Source organism: Eptesicus fuscus, chromosome 13 (assembly GCF_027574615.1).
Source record: "Eptesicus fuscus isolate TK198812 chromosome 13, DD_ASM_mEF_20220401, whole genome shotgun sequence".
NCBI classification, from domain to species: Eukaryota; Metazoa; Chordata; class Mammalia; order Chiroptera; family Vespertilionidae; genus Eptesicus; species Eptesicus fuscus.
Window position 1 is genome coordinate 81,317,127 of NC_072485.1, and position 16,145 is coordinate 81,333,271.

The 16,145-nt window shown below is 54.8% G+C and overlaps 4 protein-coding genes across 5 annotated transcripts; 2 read left to right on the top strand and 2 right to left on the bottom strand.

Annotated features, from left to right (window-relative positions):
• Positions 1-632: 632 nt before the first annotated feature.
• Positions 633-4,296, top strand: LRRN4CL (LRRN4 C-terminal like). Of its 2 annotated transcripts, XM_054724858.1 has the most exons (3): positions 633-726; positions 1,267-2,051; positions 2,083-4,296. In XM_054724858.1, exon 2 carries the CDS (start codon positions 1,272-1,274, stop codon positions 2,031-2,033), a length of 762 nt encoding a protein of 253 aa, XP_054580833.1. In that variant the 5' UTR covers positions 633-726; positions 1,267-1,271; the 3' UTR covers positions 2,034-2,051; positions 2,083-4,296. The 2 variants fall into 2 exon arrangements, with proteins under 2 accessions (XP_054580833.1, XP_054580832.1); XM_054724857.1 differs by having other exon boundaries at positions 1,267-4,296.
• A 1,797-nt stretch (positions 4,297-6,093) lies between these two features.
• On the top strand, positions 6,094-9,389 carry UBXN1 (UBX domain protein 1). Its single transcript, XM_028137916.2, has 10 exons — positions 6,094-6,175; positions 6,279-6,366; positions 6,505-6,558; positions 6,640-6,746; positions 6,826-6,895; positions 7,131-7,322; positions 7,408-7,459; positions 7,579-7,692; positions 8,890-9,082; positions 9,249-9,389. The coding sequence occupies exons 2-10, from the start codon at positions 6,308-6,310 to the stop codon at positions 9,296-9,298; spliced, it is 891 nt and encodes a 296-aa protein (XP_027993717.1). The 5' UTR covers positions 6,094-6,175; positions 6,279-6,307; the 3' UTR covers positions 9,299-9,389.
• Positions 9,390-9,899: 510 nt separating this feature from the next.
• LOC103303737 (ubiquinol-cytochrome-c reductase complex assembly factor 3) lies at positions 9,900-11,573 on the bottom strand. The gene is made up of 2 exons (XM_008160739.3): positions 11,345-11,573; positions 9,900-11,253 (listed from the first exon to the last, which is right to left on the bottom strand). Exons 1-2 carry the CDS (start codon positions 11,462-11,464, stop codon positions 11,101-11,103), a joined length of 273 nt encoding a protein of 90 aa, XP_008158961.2. The 5' UTR covers positions 11,465-11,573; the 3' UTR covers positions 9,900-11,100.
• A 2,656-nt stretch (positions 11,574-14,229) lies between these two features.
• On the bottom strand, positions 14,230-16,088 carry CSKMT (citrate synthase lysine methyltransferase). The gene is made up of 3 exons (XM_008160740.3): positions 16,025-16,088; positions 15,826-15,933; positions 14,230-15,678 (listed from the first exon to the last, which is right to left on the bottom strand). Exons 2-3 carry the CDS (start codon positions 15,890-15,892, stop codon positions 15,026-15,028), a joined length of 720 nt encoding a protein of 239 aa, XP_008158962.2. The 5' UTR covers positions 15,893-15,933; positions 16,025-16,088; the 3' UTR covers positions 14,230-15,025.
• Between the last annotated feature and the right edge of the window lie 57 nt (positions 16,089-16,145).

Sequence of the window (16,145 nt, forward strand, 5' to 3'; positions counted from 1 at the left end):
TCTGCCCTGACCCGGGCACTGCCGGGCAATCTTCCGGCGCCGGGATGAAGCTCCACCACTGACCCGCTCTGCGGGGCGAGGCCCAGCTGGTCTCATCCATGGGCCTAGGCCGGGCAAGGAGGGCGAACCTCCTCCTCCTCCACGTGACGCTCCTCTCCCTCTGGGGAGTGGGATGGTGTCGGGCGGGTCTGGAGAGCTGGCCTACATCATTCCGGGCTCGGCACCCCTCCCTCTCCGTCCACTGGGAGGCAGAAGACAGGAAATGACAGCCGTGGATGTGGTAGGATTTTTACTGAAACAGCACTTGGTAGCCTGGGCCACATGCTGTCCACATCTGTTTTCCTCTCTGATACCAGCCAGGTGGCCCCCTCCCTGTCCCTCGTCCCTGGCATGACTTCAGCCTTTGGCTCAGCTGCTGGCTGCTTCCCACATTCCAGTCCCTTTCAGAACCCAGGCATCCGAGCCTCCAGCTGAAGGCACACATGGGGCTCCCCCACCCCCGGCCCTGTGACTCAGGCCCTCTGCCGGGACCGGCCCTCCTCTCGGTACTCACCAGGAAAGGAGGGCAGGGGAAGGGGGGCTCGGCGTGACCTCACAGTCAGGGTATAAAGACAAGTGGAAATTGAAGAGGAGACCTGACCGCGCAGCCTGTGCTCCTGGAGACCCCGGGCCTGCCGTCCACTGAGGTCTGGTCACAGATTCCCGCTGGTCAAGGCCTGCGCACTGGTGAGGCTGCGGGGGACAGGAGGGGCCAGGAGCCGGAAGGTGGGGAACAGGCAGGGACCCCGACTCCTATGACAGGTGGGGCGTGGGGCTCCCTTCCCCCTCTGTTCCATCTCTCCCTCCCTTCTCAGCTCTGGTGCTTGCACGTGTCCTTGACTGATCCTTGTTTTACTTCGATCTTTTCTCTGGGCAGCAAGCTGGGATTGGGGGCCACCTTTCTTCCCCAGGCTGAGTAACTACTTCCTCCTGCTCTCCCCCTCCGCGCCCCAAGCACTTGGTTTATTCATTAACTGTTTCTAGTACTTCCTACCTTGCTGGTCACCCAGCTGTCTCCCGTCCGACCACATTTTTTTTTTTTTTTTTGCCCGAAATCAAGCACATGGGCTGTTCAGAAACTGGTGGACAAATTAGTGTGTGTGTCTCCTTCCCGCCCCTTTTGTTCTCCCGGCCCCGGTGTTGCTCCTAGTCCCCAGGGTTCGTGGAGGGGAGCCTGGGTGGCATGGGGGCCCAGCAGCCGTTCCTGACCCACCCCTTCCCTTCCAGGCTCCATGCCGGGCCCGCCCCGCCTCCTGTGGCTGCTCCTGGCCGTCGCCTTCTCCGGGGTTCCCGGCGCGCAGCCCTGGGCCCCCGAAGCCGTAGGAGAGGAGGAGGAGGAGGAGGCCCCGCGGACCCCGGGGCCGGCGGTCCTCTGTGACTACGACCGCTGCCGCCACCTGCAGGTCCCGTGCCGAGAGCTGCAGAGCGCGGGCCCGACGGCCTGCCTGTGCCCCGGGCTCTCCAGCCCCGCGCGGCCGCCCTTGCCCCCGCGCCTGGGGGACGTGCACGTGGCGGCCGAGGACGGCAGCGCCGAGGTGCGCTGGTGCGCCCCCTCCTCCCCGGTCCGCCGCTACTGGCTGCTGCTGTGGGAGGGCGGCGGGCCCCCCCGCAAGAGCGGCCCCTTCAACGCCACCGTCCGCCGAGCGGAGCTGAAGGGGCTGGAGCCCGGGGGCGCTTATGTCGTGTGCGTGGTGGCAGCTAACGCGGCGGGCGAGAGCAGCGCGCCCGGGCCCGGGGCGGACGGCCGGGCCCCCGAGGGCTCCGCGGGCGCGGGCGGCCCGGCCTTGGGGCCGTGCGGCCGGGTGGTCGTGCCCCCGCGGCCCCTGAGCCTGGTCCACGCGGCCGTGGGCGTGGGCGCGGCGCTGGCCCTGCTGAGCTGCGGCGCCCTGGCCTGGCACTTCTGGCTGCGGGAGCGCTGCGGCTGCCCCCGCCGCCCCCGCGCCGCCAACCCCGAGGGCACCGGGCCCCCGCGGAGCCCCCGCCGGGCGAACTGAGCCCCAGCTCCCCGAGAGGTGCGGGCCGCTGCTGCCCGCGCCCCGAGAGCTCCTGCGGCTCCCAGACTGTCTCTTGTGGCTCCAGTTGGGGAAGGAGGAGAAAGAGGGGGTCCTTTCGTAAAGGATCAGGTGGCAGATAACTTGGGTTTTGCGGTTCCAGAGGATAAAATGGAAGATATTTTATAGGTACGCATATAACCATGCCACCATTTGTAAACATGGAAAACCATTCTTAGTTCACGGGCCTTACACGTCAGGCCGGGGCCACATTGGGCCTTGTTGGCGTTTCTTAGCAACCCCTGCCATGCACCCCTGGAAGGGCTTTGAGAATAAGCTGCCGCAGGGTGGAAGTTTGGGGCCGGGACCCCATCTCCTGCCTTTTGTTTAGCTACTGAGCTTGCGCACACCTGACTTAGCCACCCGGGCCTGGCAGGTGGAGATAAATGACTGACGTGGCGGGAGGGGGGAGGGACAGCTCAAGCTGCTGTCTGGGCCGAGCTTGCCAGTTAAAAACAATAATAATAAATAATAATAGAACACCAAGGGCTTTCCTCTTCCCCAAACTTGTTTACTGTGTACCCCCCGTAACAACGTTAAAGGAGAACATTTCATTTCCATAATCCTTCTCAACTCCCTAGCCACACACCTGTTCCTCAGAGTAGTATACATCATTTTGAATTTATTTCTAAGTGAATTGGATGTAGAAAAGTCGTATGTTGCTAAAGAGTATAATCCTCACTTATATTGGTCTTACAGCTTTTTTAAAAAATCATCAAAGCAACACATACAAATTTCATGTAATACTGGAGAGTATAAAGTGAAAGTTCCCGTCCTCCTCAACACTATTGCTTATAGCAGAGCAGGTCTTTATGTAATACAATTATTTTCTCTTTTTAAATTTTTTTAAAGCTACTTATTTTTTTAATTGGTTTGAGAGAGAGAGAGGAGAGAGGGAGAGAGAGAAACATTGATGAGAGAGAAACATTGGTCGGCTGTCTCCTGCGTGCTCCTTATTGGGGATTGAACCCACAACCCAGGCGTGTGCCCTGACCGGGATTCTTACTGGTGACCTCTTGGTGCATGGAACAACACTCCAGCCACACCAGACAGGGCTTTTTAAAAATTGATTTGAGAGAGAGAAGACGGGAGAGAGAGAAAAAAACATTGACTTGAGGTTCCACTTACTTATGCATTCATTGGTTGATTCTTGTACGTACCCTGACCAGGGATGGGACCCACAGCCTTGGCATAGTGGGACGAAGCTCTCACCAACTGAGCTACGCGGCCAGGCCAGTGCATTTTCTTTTTTTCACTTTGTTTCTTATGGACAATGTTCCTGGTTGGTAACTCACAGCCTCCTTAGTTATGTTAAAGGATTCATAATTTTCCATCGGAGGGTTCTCCTTAACCAACAGCAGCCATCGCTCTTTGTTGGAACATTTAAGTTGTCTCCAGTTTTTGCCATGGACCTCCTTGTTTGTGCATCCTCACATTGTGAGTGTATTTCTATAGGGTACTTACCTGGAAGTAGGTCAAAGAGGCAAGCCATACAACTTAATCACTCTTTTATTATTGGACCTTTAGAATAAATTTAGAAGATAGTTATTACCTAGAATACACTTAATCACTTTTTTAAAAATATATATTTTTTATTGCTTTCAGAGAGGAAGGGAGAGGGAGAGAGATAGAAACATCAATGATGAGAATCACTGATCGGCTGCCTCCTGCAGGCCTCCAGCAACCTGGGCATGTGCTCTTGACTGGAATCAAATCTAGGACCCTTCAGTCTGCAGGCTGATGCTCTATCCACTGAGCCAAACCAGCTAGGGCCACTTATCACTATTCAGTGCCTTTTTTGCTTATTGCATCCTCAGTACTTATCCATCTATATATATAAAAGGCTAATATGCAAAGTGTTCCCTTGGAAGTTCGACTGAGAGACCAGTTGTTAGATCACTTGCTGTGACATGTGCGGACCACCAGGGGGTGGTGTGGAACGAAGAAGGCCCAGGCCGGCAGCCAGAAGACCCCGATCAGCCCTGTTGGGTCAGGCCTAGGGACCCTACCCGTGCACAAGTTTTGTGCACCAGGCCTCTAGTTTACAAATAATGAGGGCCAACTATTTAATTATCAAAGACATGTTTACACAATACAGTATACAGATGATGTGTTGTGGAATTGCGCAGCTGAAACCTGTATACTTTTGTTAACTAGTGTCACCCCAATAAATTCAATAAAAAGGGGAGATTGCATGCATTCTCAATCTTTGTGATCATTCCAAGAGATGGTATCACCTTTTTACAGATGAGAAAGTTTAGGTTCTAAGTGGTTTGAAGCTACATGTAGTGAGTTGAGTTAGGATTTGGGCTGAAGTTTCCAGACTCCAAAGCTGATGCACTTCACTCCATCATGGAGAGGGAACATAGCACAGCGGTTTAGTGAACTCACACTGCATTCGCTAAATTCACTAGGTTTTGAATCCCAGCTCTGCTACGTACATACCAGCTTTGTGACCTCAGATACATTATCTCATCTTTCTGTGTCTATTTCCTGTAACTAATGATGTTACCTATATCATACGGATTGTTGTGATGATTAAATATGCATTAATCATCTAAAGTCTCTAGTGCATATATTATCAATATCAACTTATTGTTACTCTGCCTCTTAATAGCCTAGGTCAGTGGTCGGCAAACTCATTAGTCAACAGAGCCAAATATCAACAGTACGACTGAAATTTCTTTGGAGAGCCAAATTTTTTAAACTTCTTCTAATGCCACTTCTTCAAAATAGACTCGCCCAGGCTGTGGTATTTTGTGGAAGAGCCACACTCAAGGGGCCAAAGAGCCGTATGTGGCTCGAGAGCCGCAGTTTGCCGACCACGGGCCTAGGTAGTGGGGCTAAGTAATCCACAAGGACTACACCGCAGGGGTATAAATGCTTAATGGGGTAATTACTGGAGCTGGGAGGTGGAGTTGGGATGGACAAAGCAGGCTTCCCTCAGAAAGCAAACCCAGGGAGCATTAGAAATTTTGCTTCATGTCATCAGTTTGGCTCAAATAAACTCACAAAAATTCAAGTAAATAAAAGGTAAAAGCAAACCCAGAGTCCAGTCCAAAGAACTGACTGGGAGGTGACCAAGCCCACAAGAGGCAGGACGTCCCAGGCAGAGGGACTGGTAGTGCAAAGACCCAGAGGACGGAGAGGGTTTGTTTTGCAATAAGCACAAGTTACCCTCAACCGGTGGGAACCTACAACTGCTCACGGCTCACATGGACACAATACAGCCTCGCCATGCACCTAAGACAGGGCTAGAGTCATCCTCACCTTCCAGATGGGACTGGAACAAAAAAGGGCTGGCAGGAGGAAGCCAGACTCCGTTTCCTCCTAAGTCAGCGATTTCCCACCTTTTTCGTCTCATGGCACACATACACTAATTACGAATATTCTGCAGCACACCAAAAAATATGTTTTTTGCAGATCTGACCCTCCCCCCCAAAAAGCTATCACTTTGATCCATTCACACTGGACGCTATTGTTGTGTTGGCTGTTGTCATTTTTTAATTTGACAACCTACGGGAAAAGAGGTCAGTGCCCCTGACGAGTCAGGTGGTGTTGTTTCAAAAAAATTCTGGGGCATACCGAGTGCCTGAAGACCGCTGTCCTAAGGGATTGGCAAGGCATGGAGCTTTTAGGCAGGGAGGTGATGGGGTAAGATGCTGTGTTTTCCAAAGATCCCTTAGGCAGTGGGGCGGAGGCCGGCTCCATTCCCCGGAGAGAGGAGCGGGTCAAAGAGCATGCACGCGGCCAGGGCTCCGCAAACACAGTGCCAATCACTTCCCAGCCGGTTGCCCAAGGGACCATGTCGTGTGCCCGTCCAGGTCCGCCCACGGGGGTCTGGGCCGCACCCCCTTACCCACCGCGGTCAGGCGCGGGGGTTTGTTTAGGTGCCTCTTCGCTCTTCACGACTCTCGCGAGATATCTCCCGCCCCGCGCGGTCCCGGCGGAAGGGTCAGGCTTGTGCTTTCTGACTCTCGGCGGCCCCCGTCCACGTCCGCCGCCACGTGACCCAAACAGATCCGGGCACTTCCACTTCCCCTCCGCTTTCTTCTCGGCAGTGTCCGCGGCGGATCCGGAGTCGGGTGAGGGAGCGAACGCCTGGCCGGGGCCGTCCGTGGGGGGCGGGCTTGCCCGCGGGCCGGGAGCGCCCCTCACTGACCCCCGACCTCCCTCTCGTCCCCCCAGGTCCCCGCGGAGGCGGCGTTGGCGGCGTCATGGCGGAGCTGACGGCTCTGGAGAGTCTCATCGAGATGGGCTTCCCCAGGGGACGCGCGTAAGGGAGCCCCTCCAACCCCGGCCCGCGGGGGTCGCGGGCGTGTCCGGCCTCCCCCCCGGCCTGGCCTCAGGCTCCGCGCCCCAGCCTGACCGTCACCATGGCTCGCGGGCGCTATCACGGTGTTTCTGCCCCCAGGGAGAAGGCTCTGGCCCTCACAGGGAACCAGGGCATCGAGGCCGCGATGGACTGGTGAGCGCCCACCCCGGGGCAGGGACGGGGGTCTGGGAGGGCAGCCGCAGTGTCGACCTCCCTGCCCACTTTCTCTGCCAGGCTGATGGAGCACGAAGACGACCCCGATGTGGACGAGCCGCTGGCGACCCCCGTCGGACATGTCCTGGGACGGGAACCCACCTCCTCAGAGCAGGGTGGCCCCGAAGGTCCTGACCGAGGGGCGCGGTGTGACTGTGGAGGGGCCCGAGGAGGATGGCCGGGGTCATACCGATTGCTTGTTTGTAGGACCTGGGTCCCCCGCGGAAGAAGGCAAACTCGTTTTGAGTGAAGAGGAAAGACAGGAGCAGACTAAGAGGTAAATGGTCTGGAACGATCTTGCATTTGAGGGTCACCTTGCTCCTCTCTCTCCCCAGGGCACAGTCTGATCCGAGTGTCTCGAACTTGCCACGCCACATCCCCTGTCCTTTCTCGGCATTTCCCTTTTGTTTTGGGACACGTTCACGGATTTGTGTTTTCCGAGTCCCTTGTTATAAACTCACCTTTCCACTCCACGTTCGTTTCCCTTAAGCTCTTTCCGTTTGGCAATACAGGATGTTGGAGCTGGTGGCCCAGAAACAGCGGGAGCGTGAAGAAAGAGAAGAGCGGGAGGCGTTGGAACGGGAACGGCAGCGCCGGAGACAAGGGCAAGAGTTGTCAGCGGCCAGGCAGCGGCTCCAGGAAGACGAGATGCGCCGGGCCGCGGAGGAGCGCAGGAGGGAAAAGGCCGAAGAGTTAGCAGCCAGGTGGGCATGCTGGGTAAGAGCTGAGAAAGGAATCAATATTTGCTTTGTCAATGCCTGACCTACTTTCTTCCTGTCGGCATTCCAGGCAAAGAGTCCGAGAAAAGATTGAAAGAGACAAAGCAGAGAGAGCCAAGAAGGTAGGCGATTAGGAAGACAAGAGGAATTAAGTGGATGAGGCTAATAAGTCCCATTTCCTGCTTCAGAGGGAAGGCTGCGCTGGTGAGTGCCTGATGGAGTGCTTTGCTTCCTCCTCCAGTATGGTGGCAGTGTGAGTTCTCAGCCGGCCGCACCCGCCCAGCCAGGTTCTGTCCCCTCCTCTCCCAGCCAGGAGCCTCCCAGCAAGCGGGAATATGACCAGTGCCGCATCCAGGTACTGATTCTCATTCTTCTTGCTCCTGGGCCAGTGATGGGCAACCTTTTGAGCTTGGTGTGTCAAACTTCGCCAAAAAAACTGAGCATAGCCGAAACCGGTTTGGCTCAGTGGATAGAGCGTCGGCCTGCGGACTCAAGGGTCCCAGGTTCGATTCCGGTCAAGGGCATGTACCTTGGTCGCAGGCACATCCCCAGTGGGGGGGGGTGCGGGAGGCAGCTGACCGATGTTTCTCTCTCATCTATGTTTCTAACTCTATCCCTCTCTCTTCCTCTCTGTAAAAAATAATAAAAAAAAAAAAAAACTGAGCATAACTCGGGTAGTGTCACTTTGAGGAAAAAACATTATTTCGCAAATGTTTCATCCTCAGGAGCAGCAAATGTTTCATCCTCGGCATGCGGCTGCCTTAGCGGCCGCGTGTCATCAGAAATGGCTACGCGTGTCAGTGCTGACATGCGTGTCATAGGTTCGCCATTACTGACCTAGGACCTGTGTTGGCCTTTAAAGCCCCTTGCCCAGAGCTTTGTTTGTTAGTTAATCCTCACCCGAGGGTTTTTTTTATTTTTAGAGAAAGTGAAGGGGGAGAGACAGAGAGAGAAACATCAATGTGAGAGACATCAATTGGTTGCCTCTTGCAGGAGCCCCAACCAGGGCCAGGGATCCAGCCTGCAACCGAGATACATGCTCTTGACCAGAATCGAACCCGGGCCCTGTCTGAGGGTCGAAGCTCTATCCATTGAGCCAAAGCTAGGGCCCAGAGCTTTTTTCAGTTGTCTCCTTTGCCAAACTTCTCCCTTCTTTGTAAATGACTTTTGAAATCCTACCTTCTCTACTCTCGGGAATGATATCAAATTTCACTTGCCCAGTCTTATTTAAATCCCTACCTCCCTCTTACTCTGCAATTACCTCCTTGTTCGTGCTTCCATGGGCTTTGTGACACAGCTGTTTGTGGAGCTAACATTTACTCATTTATGAGGTATTTTTCCAGGTAGTTTTGTGGGATCTTAAGTTGTGAGGGAGCAGGAAGCCTGTCTCTCTCTCCGTCGGTTAGGGAAGCAGCGCCGCAGTGATTGCTCACGAGGGGCTTGTGGTGGTGATGCTGCCGCTGATATCTGAGAGGAAGGAGGAGCCGCGCTGCTCTTCTCTTCCTTCCTTCCTTCCGGGTCCCGCCCTCAGTGACACTCAGCTGCCCTCCAGGTGCGGCTGCCAGACGGGACCTCGCTGACCCAGACGTTCCGGGCACGGGAGCAGCTGGCAGCTGTCAGGCTGTACGTGGAGCTCCACCGAGGGGAGGAGCCCGGCGGGGACCAGGACCCCGTGCAGCTGCTCAGCGGCTTCCCCCGGCGGGCCTTCTCAGAGGCTGACATGGAGCGGCCTCTGCAGGAGCTGGGTATGACACGCGGCACCTGAAGCAGGACTTGGGTGTGACAGGGGACATGCCTGAGAAGGAAGGGGTGCCAAGAGAAGGGACTTTGAAGGGAAGGTGTGAGGCCAGGAATTTGGGAGACAAAAGGTGGGTGTGTGTGGTTAAATCCGTTTTCTTCCTTCGTCTTCAGGACTTGTGCCTTCTGCTGTCCTCATTGTGGCCAAGAAATGTCCCAGCTGAGAGGCCTTTATCCCACCTCCTGTCCGACCTCTTCATCTTTGATAAAGCACTGACATCTCTTTCCTAATAAACAGCCCCTCGGAGTTCTCTATGTGCCGGACTCCTTCCTGAATGACGGGCAGGGACTAAACTGAGACAGAGGAAGACTAAAGGGTGTGCTTTTAGAGCAGATGCCATTCACCTTACATTTCCAACGGAGACTTGTTTCTGGGTCTGATTAGTTGCTGGGCAAGTTGAGGGGGGACATGCTTGGGGGGGAGAGTACAGTGGACAGCACCTTTTGCTCCTCTGGGAAGGTGGTGCGTAAGCGTGGATTCCTTATTAGCCATGTGCCTTGATTTTTTAAGCCTAGTTTACTTCCGTCAGTGAAATAGGGATGATAGTACGTGTCGATTGGAGTTGTTGTGGGGATTACATGCCAATAAAAGGTGCTTTAGCACAGTATCTGGCACCAAATAAGTCCCCAGTAATTACTAGCTACTAAAAGGATAATTTTTTATGTGGCCATTCCTAAACATGGAGGAACATTAGTGACCTTGGAAGTATTAACTTAGGTAGGAAGGTACTATTGGTACCTAGGAGTAAGTACAATTACCCCATTTTAGAGGCCCAGGCACTAAAGCACAGGACTTGGCCAAGCTGACACAGGTAGCTGGTCACAGATCCTGGACACACACCTGGGGAGCCCAACTCGAGGTGCCAAGCACCTTTATCGGAACCTGCCTCACAGCCGCTGATCACCTGACCCTAGTGTTCCCTCAAACACCTGCTGACTCCCCCCTCAATCCCAGGCTAGGAAAGGGCCACAAACAGACTAAAGGTCACACATGACTTGTATTCAGCTGACTTCATCCAGCAGTTGAAAAGGGCACCAATGCTCATATCTGGGTTTATGCCTCTGTATTTAGTGTTCTGGCTAAACTTATGTAATAAAAGCAGCCTTTTTCTCCTGGAAGGACAAAAGGGGCGCCAAGCAATAGACTTGGCTGTGGGGCTGCAACCTCACTTCCAGTAGATCCTCTGACTGGACTCGGACTGACACCTACAGTGAGACCCTGAGGGGAAACCCCACTATTTACTGAGGCTGCTCTGCCAGGCCCTACACTTTTCTAAATGATTCTTATGACGCCCTTAAGGTAAGGATCACCGTTTACAGAGCAGTATTGAGGCTCCGAGGAAACGTGTAACATGCTGGAGCTGAGTCAAGTCTGTCCGACTCCAAACACGCTTCCACTCCAAGCAAACGGGCTCCCAGGCTAGTGGCCCCGGAAGACTCCGGCCCGTGCTAAGTGCTAGGAGCTCGCTCCAACCGCGCGGCAGGAGCCAGTGTCCTCTGGGCAGCTGCCGCTACAAGCTTTTCCAGGGCAGTTCTGATTTCGAGAATGTCGCTCGGTTACCCCCAAAAGTACACTCAAACGCACATGACCTGACTTGTGTTTTGAAAACGTGATCGCTGTGCCTATTGGGCTTCGGTCCCCCCTGGGAAGCGGGAACTGGGGTCTGCGGCCATCCCAGCCCACAGAACCGACCCCACAACAGGAGACATTTACAGGCGTCACACCTCACGGCTCGCTTTCTGGATGGGGGAACGTGATTTACTGGCTCCTTCAGTTCACCACATCCGATGGCGCCGGCCCGCAAGAAGGACAGGAACGCGCAGTCAGTGCAGGGTTTGGGGGGAAGTGCTCACCCGGCGGCAGCTCCCCCAGCCCGGGCTCCCCGCCAGGTCCCTGGAAGAGAAAGGCTGCTTCCCGCTCCTGTGCCGGAGCGGAGCTCCCCGCGCCCACGGTGCAGGTTCCGGCTCACGCTGACTTCCCGCCGCCGCCGCCACTCTGCCACTTCTTCCTCCAGGTCACATTCTCCGGCGTGGCAGCTGCCTCCTGCAGAGCGGCCATCACTAAGTGCTTGGTCCTGGCCGCCTCTTCCCGGCTCCGTAAGTCCTGCCCTGGCATCTCCTGCGGGAGAGAGGTTCGCAGTTCCGGCCCCAAGCGCGGGGCTTACGCCGCCTGCCCACCCACCCCACCTCGGTTTTCCTAGTGCTCCCACCTTCAGCATCGCCTGAACCCGCTCCTCTCCCGGGGTCACGAGGACAAAGAGTGCGGAGCCCACGCCAGCCCACGCACCCAGGATCGCGATTGAGATGAACGCTTTGCGCCAGAACCCCATCGCCGACCGCACGACCAGCGAGGCGCCACCGCGGTCTCCCGCAGCCTAGAGAGGCCGGCGCCGCGTCTCGCCGGCTCCTGCGCGGGCTAGAGCGACCCACGGCGGACACCATAGAAAAGGGCCGGCTAGAGGGGACCTGAGCGCCCGAGGCTGAAGTCTGGATTTGGCCCGGAAGGGGGAGAGCACCGAGGAGGCTGAGCGTGTCCGGAAGGCGTTGGCCCTGCAGGCGGAGCGCGGGGACCTGTGGAGCGAGATCACTAAAGGTTGCTTCGTGTCTGCGCCCTGACGAGATGGAACCCGCAACCTGGGCGTATCGGAGGACGCCCTAACCCGCCGAGCTCACCGGCCACTGTGCGTCTCCATGGTTGCTGCTGCTGTTACCACTGCCCAGTTCCCAAGTTTCCTGCTCGGGAGAGGCTGGAGCAGGCAAGAGCGGGAAGGAGGCCAGGCCCGTGCTCCGTGGTCGCCCGCAGTGACTTGTGCTGGTTCAGTGCACACAGTGGACATCCAGATACTTGGACACACGGTCCATCCATCCCCTTCCGTCCCTTCAACTTCTGAACACAGACGCAGAGCCCGGTGCACTGCGCTGGGAAGAGTGTGTTTATATAGTTCTTCCTTATCTTACTGGTTAATAAACGGGTGACAAGTAAACTTGTTGAGCCGGGTAGCTCGGTTGGTTAAGCATCGTCCTGATACACCAAGGTTGTGGGTTCAGTCAGGACACATCCAAGAATCAGACACCGAATGCATAAAGAAGTGGGACAACAAATGGATCTCTCTCTCAAAGGCAATAAACAAAAGCTAAGGAAAAATGTGTTTAAAGTAAACTTGTTACATTTTTCATCATGCTATATACTCTTGGGATATATTTATTAAATCATGAAAACTACATTTCGGGTAGCATACCCAAATTCCAGTTTGGAGAAGAAAACCCCTCTTCGTTGTGTTTGGACAAAATCATTTACTAGTAAGTTCTTGGTGCCCTAGTGTCTGCATCGGAGAATGGGGCTAGTGACAGTCTCGGTGCCATAGTTTTTGGATAATTAAGTCAGTTTATACATAAAGGGTCTATAACAGTTCCTGGAAAATAGTAAACACCACATGAACATTCACTTAAAAGATACAAGGAAATATGTCAGCTTGGGAAACCCAGCAGGCAAAGGAATCAGGACGTTCCCAGTCCATCAAGGCTCTCTCCACTCACAGGGCTTGACTCCAGATTCCCTTGTTGCTATTCCTCCTGCCTTTCCCAGTGTCACCAGGGAAAGGGAGTGAGTAGAAATAAAGCTCTTATCCTAGTCTTGGGATTTCTTCCTCCCCTGGAAGGCCCATCCTGCTCTCCTCAGAAGTGATTAAAAAGCCAGGCTCCAGAGAAGATCAAGGAGCAGTCTGGGGGGTGTACTGGGCAGGGGTTCAGAACTCTACTGAGTTCCACCACCCTGCACTCTAAAAATCAGCAGCCACGGACTTGTGCCAGGGAGCAGCGAGGATGGGCCTTGGCCTAGAGATAGCCCAGGCTCCTTCCAGCATCCAGAAAATCCGAGGCTGACCAACCCTCTCTGGAAAGACAGAGGAGAAACGGACAGAGTTGAAGGTCATCAGGATGTTCGGGTTAGTACTTCTCCACCCTGTGTGCTGCTGCTGGCTCATCCTCCAAGTGAGCCCAAGACCCCTGCTGTCCCCATGCAGGTTGTCTCTCAAAAGACCCAGCTGCCCTCCGTTGTGGTAGGAGCTTCTGAGTAAGCGAAGAGAGGGGGGAGCTCCGGGGGCCACGTGAGGAGCTGCTGTTGCTACTGATGATGAGGAAGGGGCCCAGGTCTCCTTCAGCAGCAAAGGGAAGAGCCAGGTGAGGGGGTGGCAGGTGCAATGGAGCCCTTGTGACCCGGCTGTTCTGGACAGGACTCAGTTTGTCCCTTGCATTAAGCAGTGCCAGGCACCCCGATGTTCAGTCAACACAGTGAAGGAAATGTTGACGTGGGAGGGAAAGGTCAAGGTGCTTGCTGTAGCTGATGAACTTTAGAGGGCAGTTCTGATGTCAGCTGGGTCATGCCTTTTAATATGTTTTTTTTAAAATATATTTGTATTGATTTCAGAGGGGAAGGGAGAGGGGGAGAGAAACATCAATGAGGGAAAATCATTGGCTGCCTCCTGCACGACCCACACAGGGAAATCAAGCCCACAACCTGGGCATGTGCCCTGACCAGGAATTGAACTGTTACCTTCTGGTTCATAGGTCGACGCTCAACCACTGAGCCACACTGGGCTTAATATGTATTTTTTTTAAAAATATTTTTATTGATTTCAGAGAGGAAGAGATAGAAACACCAATGGTGAGAATCATTGGATGCTTCCTGCTTGCCCCACATTGGGGATCGGGCCCGCAACCCAGGCAAGGCCCTTGACCGGAATCGAACCTGGAACCCTTTAGTCTTCAGGCCGACGCTCTATCCACTGAGCCAAATCAGCTAGGGCTTAATATGTATTTTTAATATTTTAAAATATTTAGTTTGCTGTGTGGGGAGAAAAGATAAAATCCCCCCAAATCTGACTGCCCAGTGAGAGCTAACATTTGGCAAGTCTTCTCTTGCAGATCTCACCCACCTGTACACGGTCACAAACTTTTGGGGGAGCATTTCCTCTATGCTAGGCTCTGTGCTACTTCTACTTCATGGTTTTTCAGAACCCAAGGAGGGAGATCCTTTCTCCTCAGGAGGAAACTAAGGCTGTTCCTTTTTCATAAGCAAAAATCACCAATTCATATGTTTTTTTAGTAAAAAGCAAAACATTTATTTGCCCCAAAGTGAAAAAAGATCACAAGTTCATTTTGAAAAGTTCCATGTATCAGGAACATTTCTCACTGCTAATGGGCTCTTTAACTCCCCTCCCCTAACCCAGATTGGACATGCAGCCCACTGGACCCCAGATCTCTCTTAAGAACTTGTAATCCAGAACTCAGCTCGGGGCAGGAACAGGTAGAGCAAGATGCCTGCTGGATCCCCCAGGACAGTGTGTCAGGAAGCTCCCCATCCGTCCTCTGGGATCCAACAGGCTTCTGTAGAGTCTGCAGAAGCCACTTAATGGGATGCCGCCATCTCCTGCCGCCCAGGAGCGGAGGGTGTTGTTCTCTCTCAGCATTTCACCTAGGACCTTAGGTTTGTCTATGAGCCCTTCTGCAATCTTCCCTCCTACAGGTGAGAAAAATGAGCTTATAGAGGTTAGGCCACTGGGTCACACATCAGTCTATGCTGGGATTTGGATGAAGAATTCTTATCTGCTGCTTTTAGAAGTTCCTGTTAGATGGGGGTGGGGAATAATCCACTTATATCTTCTCTATGGGCTGGTTCTGCTAAAGGTTTCAGCTATCAATGTACGTAATACCCATAAATCCAGGTGTTGTTCCTTCCTTGCTGGTGAGTCAACGGGCAGTGAAAACTGGTGCACCTGGTTAGTAAACACGGCAGCCAGGACTAAAACCCTTCCTCTCCAGCCATCTTGCAAAGGCAAAGCTCTCTCCATCTCTCCTCGCCCAACAGAAGCTCTAGGGTCAACACTCTGTGTTTAATGAGAGCCTTGAACCAAGTAAGCAAAGTAGGTGATGCCCTTGAAAGGGCCCATCTCCTGCACAGTCACACTGCACCCGGGGGACCCTTGCTCCAGGCAGGGAAGCCGCACGTCAGGGTCCTCATCGGAGAACTGAATCAGGGTCCCCTGGGGGCTGAGGACCCTCAGGCATTCCGACAGCAGCTGGTGAGCCCCGGGCAGACCACCTCGGGCAACAGCATCCCAGGTGCCCTTGTCCAGCACTAGCTGGAAGGAGCCGGAAGCCAGTGGCTCCAGGTTCTGGGCGTCAGCCTGCAAGAAGCGGAGGCGGGAGGCAGGGTGCCCAGGGGACAGGGGTGTCTGGCCTGGGCCACCTTCCAGGATGCTGTTCATGTGGGCCACGGCCACAGGAGAGAAGTCCACCCCCAGCACGTCCACTGGGTGTGGGCACTTGGCGTAGAGGCCCACGCTCAGGCTGGAGGTCCCGCAGCCCACGTCCAGCACCCGCAGCGGACAGGCGGCCTGGGCTGCCCGCAGCAGCGGCAGGAGGAGGCCCTGGGCTTCCTCATACCCGAAGAACCAGTCGAAGGTGGGGACTCTGCCCGGCCGGCGCTGGGCGTGGAGCTTATCCCAGAGGCCGCGGTCCGCCAGGCAGCTACCGGCCAGGGAGCCTGTGGACACGGGCGGAAGGCACGTGTCACCCGAGCTCCGTCAAACCACTGCAAAAGTGACGCAATGTAACGTGACCTTTGACAGCCACGCTAGACTCCCGGGTCAGGAAGAGACCACCTTGCCCTCCCACTGCCCGTCTTTCCTACCCGCCAAGGCGCGGCGTGTCCCCGCGGCCAGGGTGGCCACTTGGAGGGTTCGTCGCAGCGCGGCCATCCAGAAACGCCGGCCAAGTCGCCCGAACTCCCCGCACAAGCCTGAGATTCAAGAGGAGATTTGCAACATCCGCTCCTGAACAACGTGCCCAGCCTAACTCTGCAGCCTCGGAAAAAGCACGCGGACACACACCTAAACGGTACGAACGGCCTTGGCCTTTATTTATTGGTCGCAACGGGAAGTGGAAAAGGAGGGGATATGACGGCTCCGATCCTGTGGCGGCTTCAGACCTGAAACGAGAGGAGGAGGCATG